This window comes from Erithacus rubecula (assembly GCF_903797595.1).
Source record: "Erithacus rubecula genome assembly, chromosome: 9".
In the NCBI taxonomy this organism is placed as follows: domain Eukaryota; kingdom Metazoa; phylum Chordata; class Aves; order Passeriformes; family Muscicapidae; genus Erithacus; species Erithacus rubecula.
The window spans coordinates 1,392,409-1,414,577 of NC_136660.1; the positions used below are offsets into that span (position 1 = coordinate 1,392,409).

At 41.9% G+C, this 22,169-nt stretch overlaps 1 protein-coding gene across 9 annotated transcripts in view; it reads left to right on the forward strand.

Annotated features, from left to right (window-relative positions):
- Positions 1-22,169, forward strand: part of PCDH15 (protocadherin related 15) — a gene marked incomplete at its 3' end in the record, with an annotated part of 626,608 nt that overhangs the window by 460,413 nt on the left and 144,026 nt on the right. For all 9 annotated transcript variants that reach the window (XM_079312511.1, XM_079312506.1, XM_079312514.1 and 6 more), the window contains 2 exons: positions 10,660-10,768; positions 14,441-14,553. In XM_079312511.1, coding sequence (XP_079168637.1) covers positions 10,660-10,768; positions 14,441-14,553 — 222 coding nt within the window. The remainder of the gene's footprint in view (positions 1-10,659; positions 10,769-14,440; positions 14,554-22,169) is intronic.

Consider the following 22,169-nt stretch of genomic DNA (forward strand, 5'->3'; position numbering starts at 1 on the left):
CCTGAGAATAATCTCCCTTAGCAGCCAGGCAAGCTCTTCCCTTGGCTGATGTATTGATCAGGCAGGAGAGTCCCTGTTAATCTAAGATTAACCTGTATCTTTAAATATAGTTGCTTTTCAAATAAAGGAGAGGTTCACTTGCCTGGTTTGCCCTTCAAAACCAAACAAAAGCAGGATTTTAATTTCCAAAATGTAATGATTGCTGAAGGAATCAGGAGTTTCAAAGAACACTGTGGTTGAGAAAATTAGAGGAAGGTTGCAGAATAAGGGAATAAAGTCTGAAAGACTTCACTTTGGGAGATTTTAACCCAGTTGTGGTTCAGAAGTTGAGTTGCTGTCTGTGGGTAGAGAAAAAAAAAAGTGTATATATATTTATATATAGTAGTTCTAATCCTTAAAAGTGAAGGTCTTAAGGAAAAAGGATCAAGCTTACCTGAAAAGTGAGAGGATTTTGGTCAAAAAAATGAAACAGGGGGAAAAAATGTCCTTGCATGTCATCTCTGGAGTTGTTTTTAGTTTGAGATTAGCATATTTTGCATATTGCTGGGGCTGGGTTATGGGGTGGCCTATGGGACACAGTGGCCATGGGGCTCACTGGGTGGCACAAGAAGAGCAGCAGCTCTGGGAGCTCTCCAGAGACTCAGGCTGAGCTGGAAATTTGGCTGCTGCTGAAAAAAGTGGCATTTTCTAGCTATTTATCATGCTGTAAATTAAATCTGAAATCTGATTCATTATCAAGGCAGGGATTTTGTTTTGTTTTCAAATTTATTGTTTTTGTTTTTTCTGGGAATGTTTAATCAACTGCCTGTTACTTCTCATCATGGTTAGGAATTTGCAGGTGAGAAAATGCTCAGTTCTTCTGGCTTTGCCAGAAGCTGAGAAGGAAAAGGGTCCTGAGTTTGCCTGGAAGAAGTAACAGTGGTTCTGAAATTCGAAGGAATTTCCTTTCAGGAAGGAAGAGAATCTGCTTTGATTCAAACTTTGATCACAGCCACAGCAATCCAATGCATCCAAGGCTGGAGAGGGATCTCCAGGGGTTTGGTGAGGGCAGCAGGGCAGCTTCAGGATCACAAAGCACCTTTTGGTGCAGCAAAACTGAGGATAAAAATCCAATTAATAAAGTGCCAAAACAGCAAAGTGTTGATTGAGGAGCTCCTGTAAGATTCAATTCTATTTTCTATTCCATAGATGTGTGTTTGTTACAGCACCAAGTGGAGCTGTGTCACAAAGAAAACATATGTAGCAATTTACTTGATCCTTAAATGTCATTTCGAAGCATTTGAAGGCTCTAAATGTTGTCATTTAAACAAAATATTCTTGCAGTGATGCTTTATTAGCCAACCTCACTCCAGAAAAATTCTCATCTCTGTCACATCCCTGGGCCTTGCAGAGAGAATAATTTCAGTGCCTGGGCTGTCCCATTAAACTGTAGCTGATCATTAGGGGTCAAGAGGAATTATTTCTCTTTTCAGCTTGTTGTCACAATGCAGAGGGTGCTGATTAATTCCTCAATTAATCAAATGTGATCTGCAAAACCTTAATTGATGACTATGTGCAAGGACACATTAAAATGAGACAGTCGCGTTTGCCTCTGCTCCATGCTATTGATAATGGTTCTGTGGAAAACATTCCCTGAATCCTAGAGGTCTTTCCTGGGGAGAACAAGGAAATTCCTGGTGAGTGGAACTTCCCCTCCTGAGAGGAGAAAATGGGAATAATTTCCATTTGGCTCTGGATCAATATCCTGGGCACCACAGCAGTGCTGGGGAGCCAGGGGTGTGCTTGATAAATAATTCCTGCTTTTTGTCCTGGGATTGGAAAAGAAAAGCATTTAATATAACAAAAAAATTCTCTATTTCACCCTAAAAATATGTGAGGATGAGCTTAAGGATGAAGGATGTGACTGCTGCAGGTGAGGTATGTACATGAACACATGTTACATCTGCACAAATTTATTGAAGATACATCCAAAATTTAGGTGGCAAAACCCTTTTTCCCCCTATAACCTTCAATCTAAAAGTGCCACTTTTAATGTTACCATTAAATCAGTGTAATAAAATTGATTTAATGATGGTGAGGCAGACTTTGTAGCTGGCCACAAAATCTCTCCCTAAAATTCTTCCTCAGACAGAGTGGCAGACTTTAATGAGGAGAGGCCAGTGGTGGATACAGCTGGAATTAAGTAGCAGGGTAGTTCCAGATGACATTCCCACTGCTGGACTGGAGAAGTGCTCATTGAGTACCCAGAAGAGAGGAAAATCAGTACAGAAAATGAAAATTCTTCTTCAAGCTGAGAGTGGGAACTGCAGTGTGGTTTTGCTGACCCCAAACGTCCCCCTCCTGTTTCAGCCTTTTGAAATTCCCTCTGATGTGAGACTCTGGACCTGGCTTATTCCTGCAGGTGAGGAAATGCCAAATTCTCTGCAGGAAGATGAAATGTAGGAATAAGAGAAAGAACCACCAATATTATTGTAATAAAATCTCCATGTAAAGAGAGTCAGCCAAGAGACAAATGGCCCGGGTAAAATACTGACCCGTTCATCTTGATATTTCTCTCTTTTTTTGGATTTCAAATTAATTACTCTCTGGGGTGTTTTGAGTTTTTGTCTAGTTCCATACAGCTGAAATTAAGAAAGATTCCACCTCTGGTGCTGGCTATATTTTCCCACCAAATCTTTCTCCTCTTTTATCACTTGCTTATAACTTCTTCTGCCTTTTGTGGTGTGTTATAGTGTGGCTAATTTTTCTAAAGGCATGGAGAAGCAAACAGCCTGTTGTCCTCAGGAATAGAAAAAAATATATATATATATTTATGTTTATAGATATATGATAGAGAAAATTATCCCTCTGTGAGAAATAGCATTTATAAGGAAAGAAAAATGGGCTAATATTACAAGGATTTCTTTAATTAAAAGAAATTACTCTTAGAAATGAAAATAAAAATAATCTGGAAGTCATAATGGTGGTGCTACGTGGTTGTTAAATATTTTCTGAATTTTGGAAGATGTAGGTGCTTGTCTTAGGATTCACAGTTTGCTCCTCTGCACAGAAATCAGGATAGTAAGAGACCCACCATCAAGAATTTGAGGGATAATCAGGGAAATAGACTTCATAGTTGTATGGGAAACAAGCCAAATGTCAAAACAGAAATGTTTATTATTCTTAAATGCCAGTCATCACCTTGGAAGGAAGAGAAGCTCTGGCCTGAATTCTGGTTGTGCTGAGGCAGGAGGCCCATTGCATAATGCATTTCATTTAGTCCCCTGCACAGACACTGCTGGGGACACTTCTTATCAAGCATGTCAGATACAGAAAAAGCAATTTAGTAAGCACTGTGATCAGATCCTGATGAAATTCAATTCTTTTTTGGCCCTGCTGTTCCTGGGAGACATCATTGATAAAAATAGTCTCTGTTTTCCTCCGTGCTCGGGTTCATTATGCTCTCTTGCTGCTCTTTCAAAATGGTTATTTTTTTCCCCCCTTGAAGATGGCTTGTTTTTACAAATGAATGGAAGGAATTGTGTTCTCTGACAGCTTACTCGTTAACAACTCGAGCTGCCAGGATATTTGAATTTTACAGTTTTCATTTCAAGAAATTGCATAAACATGAGGCATGACAGAAACCCAAGAAGGAAGCAGCCATGTGTTGTATTGAGTAGCTAAATCAGGTGCTAAAAGCTGTTTGATAATTTAGTGCTGAGTTTAGAAAGAAGGTGAATTGAATAATTAATCTCATGCCTTAATTTTTCCCATTGGTCATTAAAACACCTTTTTGCCCCCACAGAAGACAGGAGAGGCCAGGTCACAGGTACCAACAGCATAAATTACCCACTGTGGCTTTTTAGCTGTGGCTTCTGGAAATGAAGGGGACCTTCTGAATAATAACTAAAGAAAAAAGTTAGTTTAGTTTTAAATTTGTGGATCAGTTCTGGGGTCCCGGCACAGGAAAGACCTGGAACTGCTGGAGAGAGTCCAGAGGAGGCTCCAGGATGGTCAGAGGGATGGAGCAGCTCTGCTGGGAGGAAAGGCTGGTAGAGCTGGGATTGTTCACCTGGAGAGGAGAAGCTTCGGGGTGACCAAACTATGACTTTGCAGTACCTGAAGGAGCACATAAGAATATTAGAGAGGGACTTTTCCAAGGGATAGAGTGACAGGACAAAGGGGAATGGCTTCCCAGTGCCAGAGAGCAGGTGTAGACTGGATATCAAGAGGACATTCCTCTCTGTGAGGGTGGGGAGGCCCTGGCACAGCTTTGCCCAGAGAAGCTGTGGCTGCCCCATCATTTCCCTGGAGGGGTGAATAGAAGGAGTGGACGTGGCAGCTGAGGGCATGGATTAGTGGTGATGGATTGATGGTTGGACTGGATGATCTAAAGCTCTTTTTCAACCTTGCTGGTTCTGTAATTCTACGAGGTATAAATTGGGTGAATTAACTGTAAATCTCTGGGGTTTAGCAATGTAGATTTGTTTTCCTCAAGCTGTTGTGACCTTTTTTGGAAGTGTTTCCAGGCCCAGAATTTTTGCTATGTAAACCTCTTTTTAGCTCCCATGACAACTTGATCTACCAATTTTCTGCAGTGAATTTATTCTCTTTCAGATTCTGAGTGTATTTTAAATCTGTGCTTGGGGTTTGCTTCCAAAATCTCCAAAGCATTTGGTTGAGGTCTTAGCCCACAGCTTGTGTTCCCATGTTGTGGCAAGGCAAAGGGTCAGAAGATTCCATTCCCCCTGGATTCCTGTACACCTCTGTGTCACATCAGCCTGGAGATGTGACAAATGAAAGATTTGATGAGACGTGGTTTGACTAAGGATGAGATTTTGGTGGTATCTCCTACATTTGTAGTGTGATTCCTGCTTTCTCAATTGACTTCCTTTGTGGTTGGATAACTCCACTGAAATGTTCCCCACGTTTTGCTGACATGCAAGTGCTCTGTGATGGATTTCTGCTCATTAGTGTTTTGTCACAGCCCTTGTTGTGCTGGCAGAGCAGCTGAGACAGCAGCAAGGAATGATGTTGGAATGGTTCTGCAGCTCTCCCTGCTGTTTTAGTGCTGAGTATTGGCAAAGTCACAGGCAGCTCTGCACAGCATGGAGAAAACTCAGATCATTTCCCATTTACAGTGGGAAAGCACAAGGAAAAACAGTGTCACCATAATAATTGATCAATTCATCAAGAACTTTGTTAGTTTAATAGTACAGAGCTCCCTGGGATGGGGCTCTGGATGGCACCAGGACAATCTGTGTTGCTTTAGTGCTATTTTCCATCTGGAGAAAAGCTCCTCAGCCTTGATTTGCAGAGGGATTAGAGTTCAGCAGCGAATTCCTCAGCTGAGCTGTGAGAATTATGCAGGTGGAAGGTCCTGAGACTTTACCTGAAGTGCACTAGCCACAGTAAACAGCTGCCCTAGTGCCTTAACAACTCAGTCTTCAGTGAGACTTGGGGTAGAAAAAGTCTTGCTGTGTTTGACTCACTAATAAATTGACAGTGTAGGTTTTTGTCCCTTCTCTCAGTGGATCTCTTGAGTTCACCTTGGGGAATCCAAACAAAACTTTGGGAACTCTTGCTTTCCATGCAGTTTTATGCTTTGCAGAATTTTCCAGTGTTTACTTGTGCCTATGTGGTGGCCCTGGCCCCTGAGTCTCTGCTGGGGGCTCAGGTGCTTGTGAATCATCACAGCAGCATCACTAAACCTGGAGCTGGTTCATGGTCTGCTGTCTTAATTGTACAAAAAGTGCCTCTCAAGAATGTATTATCTGCTCAGGAAAAAAAAAAAACCTTCCTAGCTGAGGAATATTGGCTTCAGTTGGCTTTCTGCTTCCTAGAAAACAATGATTTTCATAGTAACAAGCAAAAAAACCCCTCAAAATACACCACAACACACCCCTCTCCCCCAAATGAAAAGTCAGCTCTGAGCAGAAAACTGTGTTGTTTCAACTCCCAAAATGTATAATTTCCTCTCTTTTCCTTCTCATCTTCTCCAAAGGAAGAAGTTTTCCTTAAAAATTAGCAAATTCAGCTTTGCATCTCAGGTAGATGAAAAAGAGAAAATCTGATTTTTTAAATCCTTGTTACCAGCTGTGCAACAATTACTGTTGTACCCCGACTTTAGAAAGAATTCTACACTGCCCACATCCTTCTGTTGGAAGCCTGGCATTCCTGGACATCTTAAAATAATTTAAAGAAAATAAAATATTTTTTAAAAAATATTGGAAAATACATTACTTTTATTCTTAAACTCGTGTTTATGTTGGAATGGGTTTGGTTTTTGTTGTTGTTTTTGTTGTTCTTGAAAGCTCCAAATGCATATTCTGCATCTGAGTTGTAAATTCACTCATAATTATTCCATGAGATGGTGAAATCAATATGTAGGATGGTCCCTAAAAATCCTGTTTGGGTTTTGAATGCAACTGCACTCCTGAATTATGAAGCATCATTTAAATACATTAATTTAAAATATCAGCTGTTTATTTTATTCACAATCCTGAGTAGGAGTCTAAAAACCCCTGGCAGAAATGCAGCTCTTAATTTTCCTTGTTCCATCCATAACATCTCTGAAGGCCATGGATTTTTGCAGGACCTGCTGGACATCCCACATGGAGAAGGTGCTGCTGTGCTTCCATGGTTAACACAAAAGAAGGGGGGGGGTGTGGAATGAGGTTTTTGCTGCTACCTTATTCTCTCTGAGCTTTTTTAAAGTATTTTTCTGCCTTGATCATCTCATGGCCCTGCAGACTCCCTGGCAGGTTCCCCATCATGGCTCTGTTTGAAGGAGGATTTTTTAAAATTTATTTATATTTGTGCTTAGAGTTGCATGGTGGGATTGGGCTTCTGCTTTTTGGCCAGTTCTGCTGTACTGAACACCTGGAAGTCAATTAATCACCACACCAGTAACTAAGGGAGCTTTTCCCTAACGAGGAAAATAAATGACTGCATATTCCACCCTCAGATGGGCAAGATCTTGTTTGTTTTTTAATCACCTGCCTCTGCCAGAGCTTGGGCAGCCTTTCATGTTCCCCTTGGCAGAGGCTGGGATTTGAAGGCTGGCTGTTCATTCTGAGTGCTTTGCCTCCAGTTGGCACCCATGGGCACCTCAGACACTTCACTCCTTCATTAATCTGTTTTTCCTTCCTTTTAATGAGCTTCCATCTCCTCATGAAGCTCCTGAGAAGGAGCCTGGTAGGGGATTTTTTTTTGCAAAGGTATTGGATGCCTATGGAAGACTTCTAGCTTGACTCCTAATTTTTTAAAGCAATTATTTCTGATTAAAAGCATATGCACACTTTCTTAAACTTCCTATGTGTGCTTTGATTAATTTATTAACATGCTATTACCTTTTTATTAATGTAATGGCTGCTTCATTGTTTTATGTTTTCATAGCATGGAGAAGAAAAAGTTGTGGGGAGACCCCACAGTCCCATCCAGAGTCTGGAGGGGCTGCAGGGAAGCTGGAGAAGGACCCTGCAACAGGAACTGGAGTGACAGGACAAGGGGGAATGGGTTCAGGCTGACACTGGGGAAATTGAGATGGGATATTAGGAAGAAATCATTCCCTGTGAGGGTAGGGAGGGGCTGGAATCAAATTGCCAGAGCAGCTGTGGCTGTCCCTGGATCCCTGGCAGTGTCCAAGGCAGGTTGGATGGGGCTTGGAGCAGCCTGGGGTAGTGGAAGGTGTCACTGCCCAGGGCAGGGGGTGGCACTGGATGGGCTTTAAGGTTCCTCCCAACCCAAACCATTCCATGATTTTATGATTGTGTCCATAAACATTTCAGCAGATGGTGTATGATGTCTCCTAGCTCTTGAGTAGCCCATTTTAGACGTGTACAGCACCTGGAAAAACAGCTTATATAGAAAAAAAATAATGGATTTCACTTTACATTCTCAGCTTTTCTATAATTAATTTTGTTTTGGACTTGTTTCTATTCAACTGAGTGCTTTGTTTCCCAGGGGTTGGTGCAGAGGTGTCAGTGTGGGATAAACCCTCTTCTGTTCAACCAGAACCTGTTTCATCTCAAAAACAAGGATTTTAAGTGCTGCTCTCCAGCTTTTCCTTGAACTGGAAAATAAAGCATTGTCCTTGCTATTCAAGTTATTTGTTGAACAATTCTGATTTTTAGTCTTGGTTTGGCACAGACCCAGCCTGACCTATAATATTGCAATCATAGAATCCCAGAATCCCAGAATGGTTTGGGTTGGAAGGGACCTCAAAGCCCATCCAGTGCCACCCCTGCCATGTCAGGGACACCTTCCCCTATCCCAGGCTGCTCCAGCCCCATCCAGCCTGGCCTTGGACACTGCCAGGGATCCAGGGGCAGCCACAGCTGCTCTGGGCATCCATGGTGAGTTTAAACCCAGACTAACAGATGAGACTGGTTTTATTGTGGGTGTGTTTCTGACTAGAATGTGGGGTTTTCTGAGAGGGCTCCAGCTGATCTGTGAATTTAGAAATAGCATTTTAGTCTTAGTCAGTTTTCTGTGCAATCTTCTCTCTTCCCATGCAACTTCTATGCCATCCTGAGGCCTTTTAAAAATTCAAGCAGATGTCAAATATATCTTCTTCTCTTTCTTTCTGCCTATTTTGAGCTTGTCTCCCTCATTATGCTTTTAAGAGTTTAATTTTTCAAAGAGTTCCAAATGGAATTGGGTGATGACAGAGGTCCTGACCAGTGAGATGGGGACAGAGACAGTGGAGTGAGGGGCTTTCCCATCCTAATATGGGAGGCCAAGAGCCTCTATCCTCACTTTTTAATGTGCCTATCCCTGACATGTCTGTACGGAAAAGGCTGGAGGAGCCTCTTGACTTGAGAGACCTGTTGGAAATGAGAGGTGGGATACACTTTAGGGTGTGGTGGCAGGTGACCTATCCACACCTACACAAGGGGTCAATAAATTGCCTTTCCTCTGTCCCTGGCTCCTTCTCCTCCTCCTGGCTCATCCCTTTTCCCTCTAAGTTTCCCCTCAGCATCACCAAAGCTCTCACAGTTCCCTTCCAGCTCTCAGCAGGATGATTTCTGACAGCTCTGCCAAAACTTGGCCGAGCATGGACTTGTTTCATTCCTATTCCCACGCTAAATTTCCAGTCCCCTCTTGCAGAACACAGAGCTTTCCAAAGGAGAGGCTGCCAGGGCGAGTAGTATGTGGAAAAAAAAGGGCGTCTGGCTTTTCACAGAGCTCATTAAGGGTTTTTGTCATGCAGGGAAACATTCCAAGGGGAGGGGAAAGCCTGGTGTGCACACACCCATGTGTGATACATTTGTGGCTGGTTGAGCAGCCAAGGTCACTGAAACTGTGGGAGTTGGGAATGGCAGCTCTGGAGCTGCCACTGGAGACTGGATTGACAGAGATGAAAGCTGGCACCAGTTTTGGGACAACCTGATTGTGACCTTGCAGAACCTGGAACTACAAGAAACATGGGGAGAGATTCTGCAGGGGGTGGAGTGCCAGAACAAGGGAGAATGGCTTCCCATTGCCAGAGGACAGGGATAGGTGGGATATTGGGAAGGAATTGTTCCTGGGAGGGTGCAGTGAGGGCAGGGAGGAGGCCCTGTAAGATTCCCAGAGCAGCTGTGGCTGCCCCTGGATCCCTGGAAGTGTCCAAGGCCAGGCTGGACTTTGGGGCTTGGAGCAGCCTGGGATAGTGGTAGTGGGGGGCAGATTTTGGATCTTTAAGGTCTCTTCCAACCCAAACCATTCCATTATTCTACAATTCTGTCTCCATGTTAAACATTTGAATTCACTTCCAAATAATGGTGACTTGTTCCCACATCCATCCACACTTTTCCAACGCAGCCATCCATGAAATGTCTGTTCCTTAAGTTTCTTTTGCAGTGTGTATTTGTGGATTGCAGCCATTCTAGCTCCTAGTGATGCTCCAGTTCAATTTGTTTTTTTTATTTTCAGGCATTTGCTGTATTACACTGTGTGATGGCTGAAATCCCTGATTTGAGGGACTATTTATAGAAACAGTCAAGTATTTGTGAGCTTCCTTTATCAAGTGTTTACTGTCTGCTTCTAAGCTGATAAGGGGGCTGGAGCACTTTCCCTGTGGAGCCAGGCTGGGAAAGTTGGGGCTGCAGAAGAGAAGGTTGTGTGGAGATCTCACAGCTCCTTCCAGGATCTGAAGTGGCTACAGGGAAGCCAGAGGGGGACTGGAATGACAGGACAATGGGGAGTGGGTTCAGACTGACAGAGGGGAAATTTAGATGAAGTATAAGGAAGGAATTGTTCCTTGGGAGGGTGGGCAGGCCCTGGCACAGGGTGCCCAGAGCAGCTGTGGCTGCCCCTGGATCCCTGGCAGTGCCCAAGGCCAGGCTGGATGGGGCTTGGAGCACCCTGGAATGGTGGAAGGTGTCCCTGCCCATGGCAGGGGATGGCACTGGATGGCCTTTAAGGTCCCTTCCCATCCAAACCATTCTGGGATTGTGTGATTCCTTTCCCCTGGGATCTGTCCTAAAGCTATATCTCACAGAAAGGAGGTTGCTATAGAAATGCATATGTTGCTTGGTTAATTTGGATTCAAAGGGGGCTGCGTGCTGTAAATATTCTTCTCATTCTGAAGTTTTTTTCTCTTCCAATACCCTTTCCTATGAGATGTTGTGCTGAACCTGCAGATCTCCCTGCTGTCTTTCTAATTGCTGTTTCCAATGTGGTTTCTCATTTCAGGCCCATGTGAATCCCATCAGTGTCACTCCACCCATCCAAGCCATAGATCAGGACCGAAACATCCAGCCTCCTTCCGACCGACCTGGCATCCTCTACTCCATCCTAGTTGGTTGGTGTCTGCTACTTTTCCTATCCCTCCAAATCTGTCCCTCTGGTATGACCAGCCAGGAAAAGATTGCCTGGGAGAGTGGAACCCTGATAAAAATTACTCTTGTGGTCAGTGGGATGTTTGGAATTGTTCTTCTACCTGTTGGTGTTTAATTGCCACGTGGAAGTTCATGGCACATGGTTATTTATTAGTGTTTATTCACATTGAATCCAGAATTGTTGTCTGGTTTAGTGAATGGAACAACACAGGGAGGGAAAGGAGTGCTCTGCTAGGATGTGTTTTCCATTGACAGGCACAAAAGAGAGGCTAAAAAAGGCAATTACTGCAGATTTCATCCCCAAAATCATGTGGCAGGGGGCAGCTCCAAGGATCTTACCTCATCCACCTCCAATTTTGCTGCCTGTGCACTTTGCTTTGTAATTTAAAGTTTGTTTAGTTGTTTAGGCTTCTCTCTCTTCTTTTTCCTGCTGCTTCCCTGTGTTTGGCATTTATTTCTGGGCTTGTAGAATGTGGCCATGGAAGGGCCTGAGGGTGTTGGTAGTTGCAGGGCTCTACTTGTCCAGCTGCTCCCAAAATCCACACACCAACCTTTCTGTGGGATTTGGAAAGGGGGAATTCTCTGGAATCACATCATTTCCCTATTTTCCCTATGTTAAACTACATGGTTTTCCCAATGAGAGGTGAAAGTGAGGATTTTGAGGAGCACATTATGGAAGTTTAGCTCTGCAAATGGACCTATTTATAAATGTCTTAAATTGATTTTGTTCCTAAGTTCTGCAGGGAGAGCTCCACCCCAGGGCCACATTTAGGCAAACTGCTTAAGGTTTTTTGCATAATTTACAATGTTCTTCAGGAGTGAAATTATTAAAAATTGTGTGTCACTAACCTGGGATGTGGGGAATATTGGAGTGGCTGTTTTGACCTCCAAGAAATCATTCAGAAAGGTGTGGTGCAGCAATTTGGATTGGTTTGGGGACCTTTTTTTACTTTTCTTTTTTCTTCTTTCGTTTTTCCTTTTTCATTGTTTACTTTTTCTCCTTTTCTCCTCTATTCCTTCATTCTTTCTTTTCTTGCCTTCTTTTTTCTTCTCTTTTCCATCTCTTTTCCATGTCTTTTCCTTCATTCTTCTTTCAATTTCTTTTTGCTTTTCTTATCCTTCTTTTTCCCTTCCTTCATAACCTTTTGGCTCTTTTTTCTTCCTTTCTTCTTCTTTTCTTCTTTTCTTCTTCTTTTCTTCTTCTTTTCCTTTATTCTTTATTTCTTTTACCCATATTTTCTTCTTCTCCTTCTTCTTTCTTTTTTCTTCTTTCTTTTTTCTTCTTTATTTTGCCTTATTTTTTCCTCATTTCTTTTTTCCTAGTCTCTTTGTCTTCTTTTAACTTCATTTGCCTCTAATCTTTTCCCTTTTACTTAGTTTTCTTTTTTTCTTTTCATTTCCTTATCTGTTCCTTCTGTTTTCTTTTTTTGCCTTTTTTTAACCTTCTTTATTTATTCTCTATAATATTTTCCTTCTCTTTTATTTTTTCCTTCTTTACCCCTTATGTTTTCCTTTTTGTTTCCTTCCTTTTTCTTATTTTTTCCTTCTTCCCCCTTCCCTTATATTTTCCTTTTCCCTATTTTTTCTTCCTCTTTTCCTTCTTTATTCTTCCTTTTTCCTTATTTCTTAATTTTTCTGTCATTTTCACTCATTTATTTTTTCCTTCTTTTTTTCCTACTTTCTATTTCCTTTCTTTTAAGATTCATTTTCCCCTTTATTTTTTTCCTGTTTGCTTCTTTTTACCTTCTTTTTTTCCTCCTTTTCCCCCCTTCCTTCATTCGCCCTTTTATTTTTCTCACACTTTTCTGGTTTTATCTTTTTTATTTTCCTTATTTCCCCTTTCCTGTGCTCTTCCAAAGGATTTATTTTTGAATTTTAAATCTGCCTTCATCTCTCCCAAGATTTGCTATTTCTGTTTTAGCCTCAGAAAATATTAAGTAGTTCCACAGGAAATGGGTCTTGCAGATATTTCTCATTATGTGGATTTTCTCCCCCCTTTTCTTTAGTTCTAAACCTCCTTCTCCTTGATCTCTTTGGGAATGTCCTTTTTTTAAACCCTGGGAGGTTTGGACTGTGCCTGTGGAATAAAGGAATAAGTTACTTTTTAGAATTATTTTAAGTATTATTTAATTTGACTCAGTTTTATTAGGTTCTTCTTTCCCCTTCTTTCTTTGCCCACCTGTGCAAGGGACATGCTCTGGGCACTGTGGATATTTGATATATTTAACATTTAGGAACAGGCTATTTAGATTTTTTTTGCAATACATTCTTTTTTCCAATCCCTGGCTTTTGGAAATGTTCGTTTATTTGTGTCTTTGCAATACACCCACATTAACCAGGTGTAAAGCAAGGCCCTTCTCTTTATTTTTATTAGCAATGCTATTGATTCTCCCAGAAATTTTATTATTTTAACAAGAAAATGTTGTTGTTTTTAATAGTAAAATGTATTATGTGTAGTAGTAAATTACTAGCAAAATATTCTTTTTAGGAGTAATTTGAAGCCTTTTTTTTTTCTCTGGGGAGAAAAGCTGAATTTTTCTTTCAATCATTAATTTTATGCCCTTGGAACTGGCTCTGTGATTTTTGACTTGGAGCTCATCCCTGGATTTCAGAGCAGGCAAAAGTGGACTGAGGGCTGCTCTGCTCTGTCAAAATGGAAATTATTTTGTATATGCAGAAGCAGATACTCCTGCTCCTGGAAGACCTGGCTCCCAGAGTTTAGGAATCCAGGAATCTGAGCTCTTCCTGAGGTGGGCAGGAGCTGAGCAGGAATCCCCAGACAGGATTTGGGCATCCACTTGTGTAATCCCTTAATTTTTGCTTTTCTGTCATCCACCTTGCTGCCTTTTCCTTTTTTTCTCTTGCTGAGGTTGGTTTGGTTCTTAGTGGAGTTTTTCATGGTTTTTTTTCCCCCCGGATTCTTACCTGACATCCTTGTCCCAATATTAGCCTCACCTTCCCTTCTGTAGATCCCTTTGTGACTCTTATCCTCCTCCCCTATATATCTGCTCTCCTTTAGGGCACCTCTTACTTTCTCTTTTCTCAGAGTTTTTGCATTTTGTCCCTAATTTGGTGACAGTTTTTAGTTTCAGCAACAGCCTTGGTGATGTGCAGCCTCTAAAACCAACAATCTGTTACCTGCCAAAAGATTGGAGCTCCTGCTGGGTGCCTTGTGCTCTTCAAAAATTAGATTAATTAATTAAAGCTTGAAATTAAAAGGCAAGGCAAGGGGATACAGGAAACTGACAATAAATTGAGATTTTGTCTGGTGTTTCCTCCCTGAGGACTGACTTTTCCTGGAAGGATTTCTAAAATAACCTGTTGTTATCATATTGTTATTCATTGTGTTATTACTTATATATATTATTTATGTGTTATTAATAATATTCCTGTTGTTATCAAGTACTTATGGCATTGCAGTTGAGAGAAATCTTTGTGGGTTTGGAGAGTAGAGAAATAATAATATTAAATACATAATTTTATTGTATCCTTAAGCTCCATGTCCACTTAAGGCCATATTTTATCCTTCCCAAACCAGAATTAGGCTTTTTTCCTTTGATGATTTATGAGTGAAATAAACACATTGCTGAACTAAACCTTTCAGAGTTGTTCAAACCTCAATTTCTTTTTTGCAGGTACTCCTGAGGATTATCCCCAGTATTTCCATATGAATCTCACAACAGCTGAACTGACACTCCTCAAGCCAATAAATAGGGATTTACACCAGAAGTTTGACTTGGTTATTAAGGTAATTTTAGATGGATTTTTTCAGTGTTTTGATATTCTTTGGAAAATAAAAATCTCTGGAGAAAATGTGGGGTGGGGCTGCTTGTCTCTTCTGCAGTTTTCTCTTCCTTTTAGCCTGTCAGGCATCATTTAGCACCATCAGGGGGAAGAAGGGTGTGAAGGATTTGTGAAAAGAATGTATCATGGCAGAGTTCTAACATTTCCTGTTACCTTGTGTGAACAAACTCAGCACCACTTGTCCCCTCACTTTTTATGAGCCATGTTGTCCTGAGAATGCATCTATTTCTATCAGATTTCTATTTCACTTGTTCAGTTCACAGCCCATCGTAGAGGATCATGAGGATTCAGATCACTTAGTGAGTGGTGAATGTTCACAGAATCCCAGCACAGGTCAGGCTGGGGTAGCAGTGAATAATTCATATTTGAGTAGTGAAAAGTCACAGAATCCTAGGATGGGTCGGCCTAAAGGGAGCTCGGTGGCACTTGGTGGCACCTTCCAGAGCCCAGGGCACAGCACTGTGTGCACACAGCTCTGAACAGCCCCAGGGAGGAGACAGGCCAGGCTGGATGGGGCTTGGAGCAGCCTGGGATAATGGAAGGTGTCCCTGCCTATGGCAGGGGTGGCACTGGATGGGCTTTGAGGTCCCTTTCAATTGAAACCCTTTCATGACTCTAAATATCCTAAGGAGTGTCCTGGTTTCAAGGACAAGTGTCTGCCAATAAAGGCAGAAGCTTCTCTTTGAAATGGAGAATGTAAAACCCCTTCCTCTGAATTATTATTATAATTTTGAAATTAAGGGACTCTCAGGCAAAGATATGGGAATTAGGAATAACAGTTCTTTACTAGGAAAATTAAAATAGAAATACAGTATTACAAAGAACAATCCCAAAAATACTGACAGAGTCAGAATACAGCCTGACACCCCATCAGTCAGTCAGGGTGTTGGCAGCAGTCCCATTCAATGGTGGCTGCATCCTCCTGCAGTGACAGATGTGGTTCAGCTGGAGCAGTGCTCCTGTAGAAGGTGCAGTTTTTCTCTGAAGGTCCAGGGATGATTCCTGGTTTTCCTCTGGAATCCAGTGGAAATTTGGTATCTTGCTGCCCAAAATCTCAGTTTTTCTCTAGATGGGAAAGGCTTGGCTCCTCCCCTGGGTGGAGCATCTCCCAGTGGGATGATGTAATTTTATCAGTCATGCAGTGGGACTCAATGTCCCAGCAGCAGATGATATCTCCTGGAGGGAGGATGGGCTGTGGAAAGATAGAGATGATTGTCCCAGCTGGTTTAAATATGGCCCATTAGCTGAGAATATGTGCCAGGAGATCAGGGGCACTGCCCCACCAGCTCAACAGATGGGGACAGAATACACATTGCTGGCCACATTCTGTATTGCAACCCAAAACAGGAGTTACAGATTTAAAGTCCTGTAAGCCTTTATCCCCAAAATTGGGCTGCGTAATACATTGATTAAAAATCAATTAACTGGTGTGGGAGGGTATTTTCTGTGCCTAAATAGCAATTTGGGTCATTAATGACCACGTTTATAGGATTTAAAAGGTTCCTGTTGCTGTGGTAAAGGTGCAGTCAGGGAATATAAGAAAACAGTAGGGAAAAGGATCAGTTTGTAAGAATGGCAACATGCCACCTGCTAAAACAATAAAAGTTTTAATGCTGTATCCTTCAGGGACCTTTGGAATAATGGCTCAGGCTTGTACCAAATCAAACCTTCAGCTTCTTGTGTTGCACATGTGTCATTTCTCACAGTTGTAGGATCTGATTCTGTTTTATCTGAAGGGGTGCAACTTGTGATGTTTCCCTTCAAACAGAAAATCTGCTTTTTTTTTTGCAGCACACACTCAATTTAATCTTTAAAATATTCCCTCTGATATGAGAAGATCAATTTTTTTTCCCTCCTGTTAAGATATTATGGAAAACTGTGAAATGGAAAAGGTGGTTAAGTCAATACAGGAATATTTGAATGCAGGAAGGAAGGTGGACAGGAAATGGGGCACTCACCTGCATTGCTGATAAATGTTGAATTCTCAAATAGGGAGACAATGAAAAAAAATAAAGATCCTAATAAGAAATGCTGGATTTCAGCCTTCCTCTACCCCTGGAATATATTAGATGATAAGCAAGGAGAAAACCAATTTTGCCCTCCTATGGAAGCTCATAGCCAAGAAACATTATTACAATATCCTTACGGGAAAAAAAAAGAAAAAAAAGTGGAATTTTTGGGGGGTTCCCATTGAAATTTCCACCCACAATATGTGCCTTAAACCTTTAAACTGAAAGGGCTTAATTAAAATTACAGTGACATGACCACTGCACTGCACACATGAGATTATGTTCTTGTTACCAGGTCTAAAAAGCATCAGACAAGTTTTATTTATTTTTTTAAGCATGAAGCAAATGGGAGAATTAGTCAAATTGATGCACTTTGCTCCATTTCTATTTGAGCAAGGGTTATTTATCAATCAGACAGAATCTAAGATGACACTTCCATTATTATCCATTTGCAAAGAGGATGGGCTATAGGAGGCTGGATGTGCTGGCACAGGCAGGGAAGTGCTCATGGGTGGAATTCCTGTATTTTGGAGAATTTACCACACCTGGGGGAGAGCTGATTTTGAAAAACTTGTTTATGCTGAGGGTGATTCAGGGACTCACTTTTGGATTAGGCAAAGGATGAGGAGCTGCAGGAATTTCTCCTCAATACTTGCAGTGGGTTGTTGTCCAGTAATTAAGGAAAAATCATGACATTTGTCCACTCAGAGTTGCTATAAACCTTTGGGAGTTGCAACAGCAAAAAAATCATGGAAGTATTTTGAGTGTAATGAAGGGCAGAGAATCCCAGAATAGTTTGGGTTGGAAGGGACCTTAAAGCTCATCCAGTGCCACCTCCAGGACTACGTCAAATTTTCTCCCCCTTAAAGAAAATGCATCTTTGTCAGATTCAAAATCAGGGAAAGCATTTTATTTCTCCTCCAAGAATTGATTTTTCATTTCTAATGGTATTGTATTAGTGACAAAAATGCTTTGATTTTTAGAACATCAGGTGGGAAAATAGAGGAGTGTTTTGGCGATTTTATGTGGTCACCTGTGTACTGGTGAAATTAAATTGATCACTTTAGAGTTTAGATAGTTAAATTGATAGCTAAATTGATTTAGTTAATTAAATTGATAGTTCTAGAGTGGGTTTTCATCCAGTCTGACTGGTCAAGTCATAAACCACTGTCTCTTGTATTTGATTGTATTTGGGAAATTAGGGAGGATTTATGTGACTTGGGCATCTCAATAAAAACTCCAATTAAATTATTTTTGAAAAATAGAGGAGAAGAGGGAAAAGGTAAGATGAGATTACCAGCTTCAAATAACATTTGTAGCCTGACTTATTAATAGGACTTTTCCTTGAATCCAGGAATTTTATAGTTCATAGGGAATACACTCTCACAAGCTGGGCTAGTGGAAGGTGTGGCAGAATTGAATGAGCTTTAAGGTCCTTCGAACCTAAACCAGTTTGAAATTCTGTGAAAAAGAATTGGTTTGTGTCCCTTGGGTGGTTTTGGTGCCTTCCCTACAAAGCTGGTGGCAGAAATGTCCTTCAACACCATGCCAGGGCAACACAGAGGATTTTGAAGAGTATTCTTGCATAGCATTTTCTGTGATCCCAGGAGGACTTTCAGCCAGGCTGTCACTAACCCAGTGACAGACAATTCCTTGGAAACAGCTCTACAGTGAGATTGCACTTCCCTTTTGTTTTGGGGGTGACAGAAGGTCAAAGTGGAACAGAGTATTTGCAATCCCAGTGCTGGAGGGAAATTGGTTTGGGATCCCACTGTGCAAGAGGTGATGGAGAATGTTTCTGCTGTAATGTCTATTCCACCTGCTCTGGAGTTTCTCCTGGCTGAGATTTTTGAACCAAGTGGGATTTCCAGCCAAACTGGGCAGCACAGGCAGCTCCAATCTCTGCTGTCTGTGAGTAGGGACAGGACCCAGGGAATGGCCAGAGCAGTGCTTGAGTTCCAGGAGGGTTTAGGGTGGGTATCAGGGCAAGGCTCTTCCCCAGAGGGTGCTGGCACTGCCCAGGCTCCCCAGGGAATGGGCACAGCCCCGAGGCTGCCAGAGCTCCAGAAGGGTTTGGACACCAGGGATGCACAGGGAGGGATTGTTGGGCTGTCTGTGCAGGGCCAGGAGCTGGATCAGTGATTCTTGTGCTTGATCCAATATTCAGCTTTTTTTGAGCTGGACCCCATATCCATCTCAGGATATATTGTGGTTCTCTGATTGCTTTCTCCTGGAGGAGCTTTTTAAGAGAGATTCCCCCAGCAGTCCCAGTGTAGTTAAACTCTTCCCAATGTCCGTGATTCTCCCTGATATGGATTTCAGCAGAAACAACAGGATGTGATGCTCTCCTCACTCTGGTGGTTGTTTGATTTCTCTTATTCCATTAGGAGCTTCACTGATCACTCCTATCTGTTTCTCTCAGAGCTGTCAGAAAATTCCTGCATCACAGGAAAAAAAGGTATCACTTTAGAAACAACCTCAGGATCAAACTGTGGACAAACCTAGGAAGGCAGAAAATACAGATTATGTATGTGCCAGTTTTGGTGTGATTGCACAGGGGCTGTTTCCTGTTCCAAGTACAGGAAACAGGGAGAAAATACAGGGAGAAAAATACAGAAAATACAGAAAAAAAATTACAGTGTTTGGCAGCCACTGGCAAGGGCAAAAAATGGTCAGGTTTAAAACACAGGGAGGTTGTGGAAGAGAGCTCTAGGCTGGAGAATCTTGGGAATTATCTCAGTGGTAGAATTCCGAAATAACAGTTAATTCTGATCCTGAGGCATTACAGAATCATAATATATATAATATATATGTAAAATATTCTGGTTGTAAAGACAAGAATATAATCACAGAATAATTTAGGTTAGAAAAACTCTCTGAAATCATCAATTCCAGCCATTAACCCAGCCAAGCCCACCACTACTCCATGTCCCCATATCTTCCTAACCCTTCCTGGGATGGAACTTCTAGGGATTGGCTGTAGAATTGCAGGAGGACTTTGCAAGACTAAGTAACTCAGTGATAAAGTGGCTGATAAAATTAGGCATGGCTTAAAAATAAAGTGTTATGTATCAGAAAGGATTGCCCTAAACTATTATATAAAATGATGGGTTCTGGCCTCACTTGGGAATGAGATCCTGATGTTGGAACTGGGAACAGACTGTGAAGGTTGGCTCGGTGATCCAAAAAAATATATAAAAAGGGAATGGAACATTAGAACTCATTAGTTAGTGAAAATAGAGAAAAGAACAGGGAGAAAGGCACTGCAGCTCTGAACAGATCCAGGTGTCCTGAGCACAGTGTCCCAAAAAGGACAGAGCAGGACAGAGGCTCCTCCAGGTGAGGAAGGAAGAAGCTGGGACAGACACCTAGTTTAAGATGCAGTGCCAGAGCTCTGGGAGTGAAGAGGAAGCAGCAGTTCAGCCTCTTGTGCAGTGCCAGGGCAAGGGGCTCCTAGCTGGGACAAGGAGGTAAGAGGGTTAAAACAGACAAAATGGATTCTTCTCTAGAAAAGAAGGTTGGATGCAGACCTCACAGCATCTTCCAGGATCCCAGGGGATACAGGGAAGCTGGAGAGGAGCCCTGCATCAGGAACTGGAGTGATGTGACAAGGCACAATGGGTTCAGACTGGCAGAAGGGAAATCAAGATGGGATATTGGGAAGGAATTGTTCCTGGGAGGGTGGGCAGGCCCTGGCACAGGGTGCCCAGAGCAGCTGTGGCTGCCCCTGGATCCCTGGCAGTGCCCAAGGCCAGGCTGGATGGGGCTGGAGCAGCCTGGGACAGTGGAAGATTCCCTGCCCGTGGCAGGGGTGGAATGAGATGATTTTCAAAGCCCATTCCCACCCAAACTCTGATTCCTTCTGTGACTCTAATTTGATAGGCACTGCTGTGGGGATGAATGCTGGCCTGGGCTCAAGGGGAGGCCAGGCTGGATCATGGAAGAGAAGTTTATTAATAAAAAGAGAAACCCAGGGAGATCTGAGCTGTTTCTGTTCTCTAGGCTCCTGTCATTGGCTGCAGCTTCAAGCATGATTTTGGAATTGCTCTTCTTACCACGTTCACCAGGGGAGGTTCAGATTAGACATCAGAAAAAATTCCTTTTTCCCTGAAAGAGTGGTCAGGCTTTGGAAAAAGTTGCCCAGGGCAGTGTTGAGTCACCCTCTCTGGAAATGTTCAGGAGACAACAAGATGTGGCCCTTGGGGATATGGTTTAGGGGTGATGCTGGTGCTGCTGGGGTGATGGTTGGACTCTATGACCTTGAAGGACTCTGCTGACCTTGGTGATTCTGTGATTCTGTGGCTGGTTTATTCTGAATTTCAGACAGCACAATTCCAGCAGGCAGTGAGGAGATGCCCATCAGTTGAGGCTCACTGGACTGGAAGTTCTTCAATTAGAGAAATGCTCCGTAGGTTTTTAGAATGAAAAAGTCCTGAATTTTTAATTTATTTTTTTACCCCTTCAGAAACTTCATACTGCAAGGTTTGGTTGATTTTTGCAAGAATTTCAGCCTTCAGCTCTTCCCAGCCTGTTCTGATCTCTTGGCTCCATCATCTATTGACGTTTGTTACCTTTGTGTGGGGTAGCTTCAAATTTCCCCTCTTCCCATGTCTTCATTTTCTTGCATTTCAGAGGATTTGTGCTTATTTTTTGCTCCTCTAAATTTTTGGGTTTGTGCTCGGGGCAACAGATAAGGAAAATAATTGAAGAAGTTGATTTTCATTAAAGAGTTGCTCCATCCTCTTCCTGTAAGGGCTGACATTTTCCCAATCATTCCTTTGGTTGTGCATCTCCTGTAGGTCATAAGGACAGTAAGTGTATTTTTAAATTAGCTTTTCAAAGGTTCAGCCCTTAGGTGAACTCAGAATTCAATTAATTCTCTTTGAGACAGCCTTTTTTTTCTCTCTTACATTTAATACAGTGATGGTATTTTATGTAGAATTAAACATCTGAGTGCAGGGACAGGGCTTATCTTTGTGATGAAGGAAAAAACAGAAAACCCAAATCTTTCCTTTAAATCACTAAAATAGTTCTTCAGATCAGTAAGATTGATCCTAAATTTTGTGTCAGAACTCTCAGAGCAATGAAATCATTAAAATCAGTAATTGGGATGTCCTGTTGGGATGTGAAATGCTTTTATTGACAGAAATTTCCTTTCTGCAATAACAAGCAATCTTTTTTCCATGTAAAGTTTAACATTCAGCACTTAAAACTAATGGCTTCATAGCTGGTGGGGCTTTTAAAGGAAGAAGGAAAAGTTGTAATATTTGGAAAATAACCCATAATTACTGTTCACTGCCCTGCAGCACTGTGAGTCTTGCTGATCCTGAAGTTAACCTTTACCCATGGCCCTAAAATGGATATTTTGAGATTTGAGTGTTTTTTTAAGCCCAGTGTCCAGACACATTTTGTGCTGATTTAATTTCCCTTCCACAGTGATAGCAAAGTCACTGTCAGGAAAGTCGCATTTCTTCTGTGTTCTAAAAACATTCTATGCTCCTTGTCCTTAAGCCAAGTTTTAATAGTTTTAATCCAATTCAGTGCTTCTTTC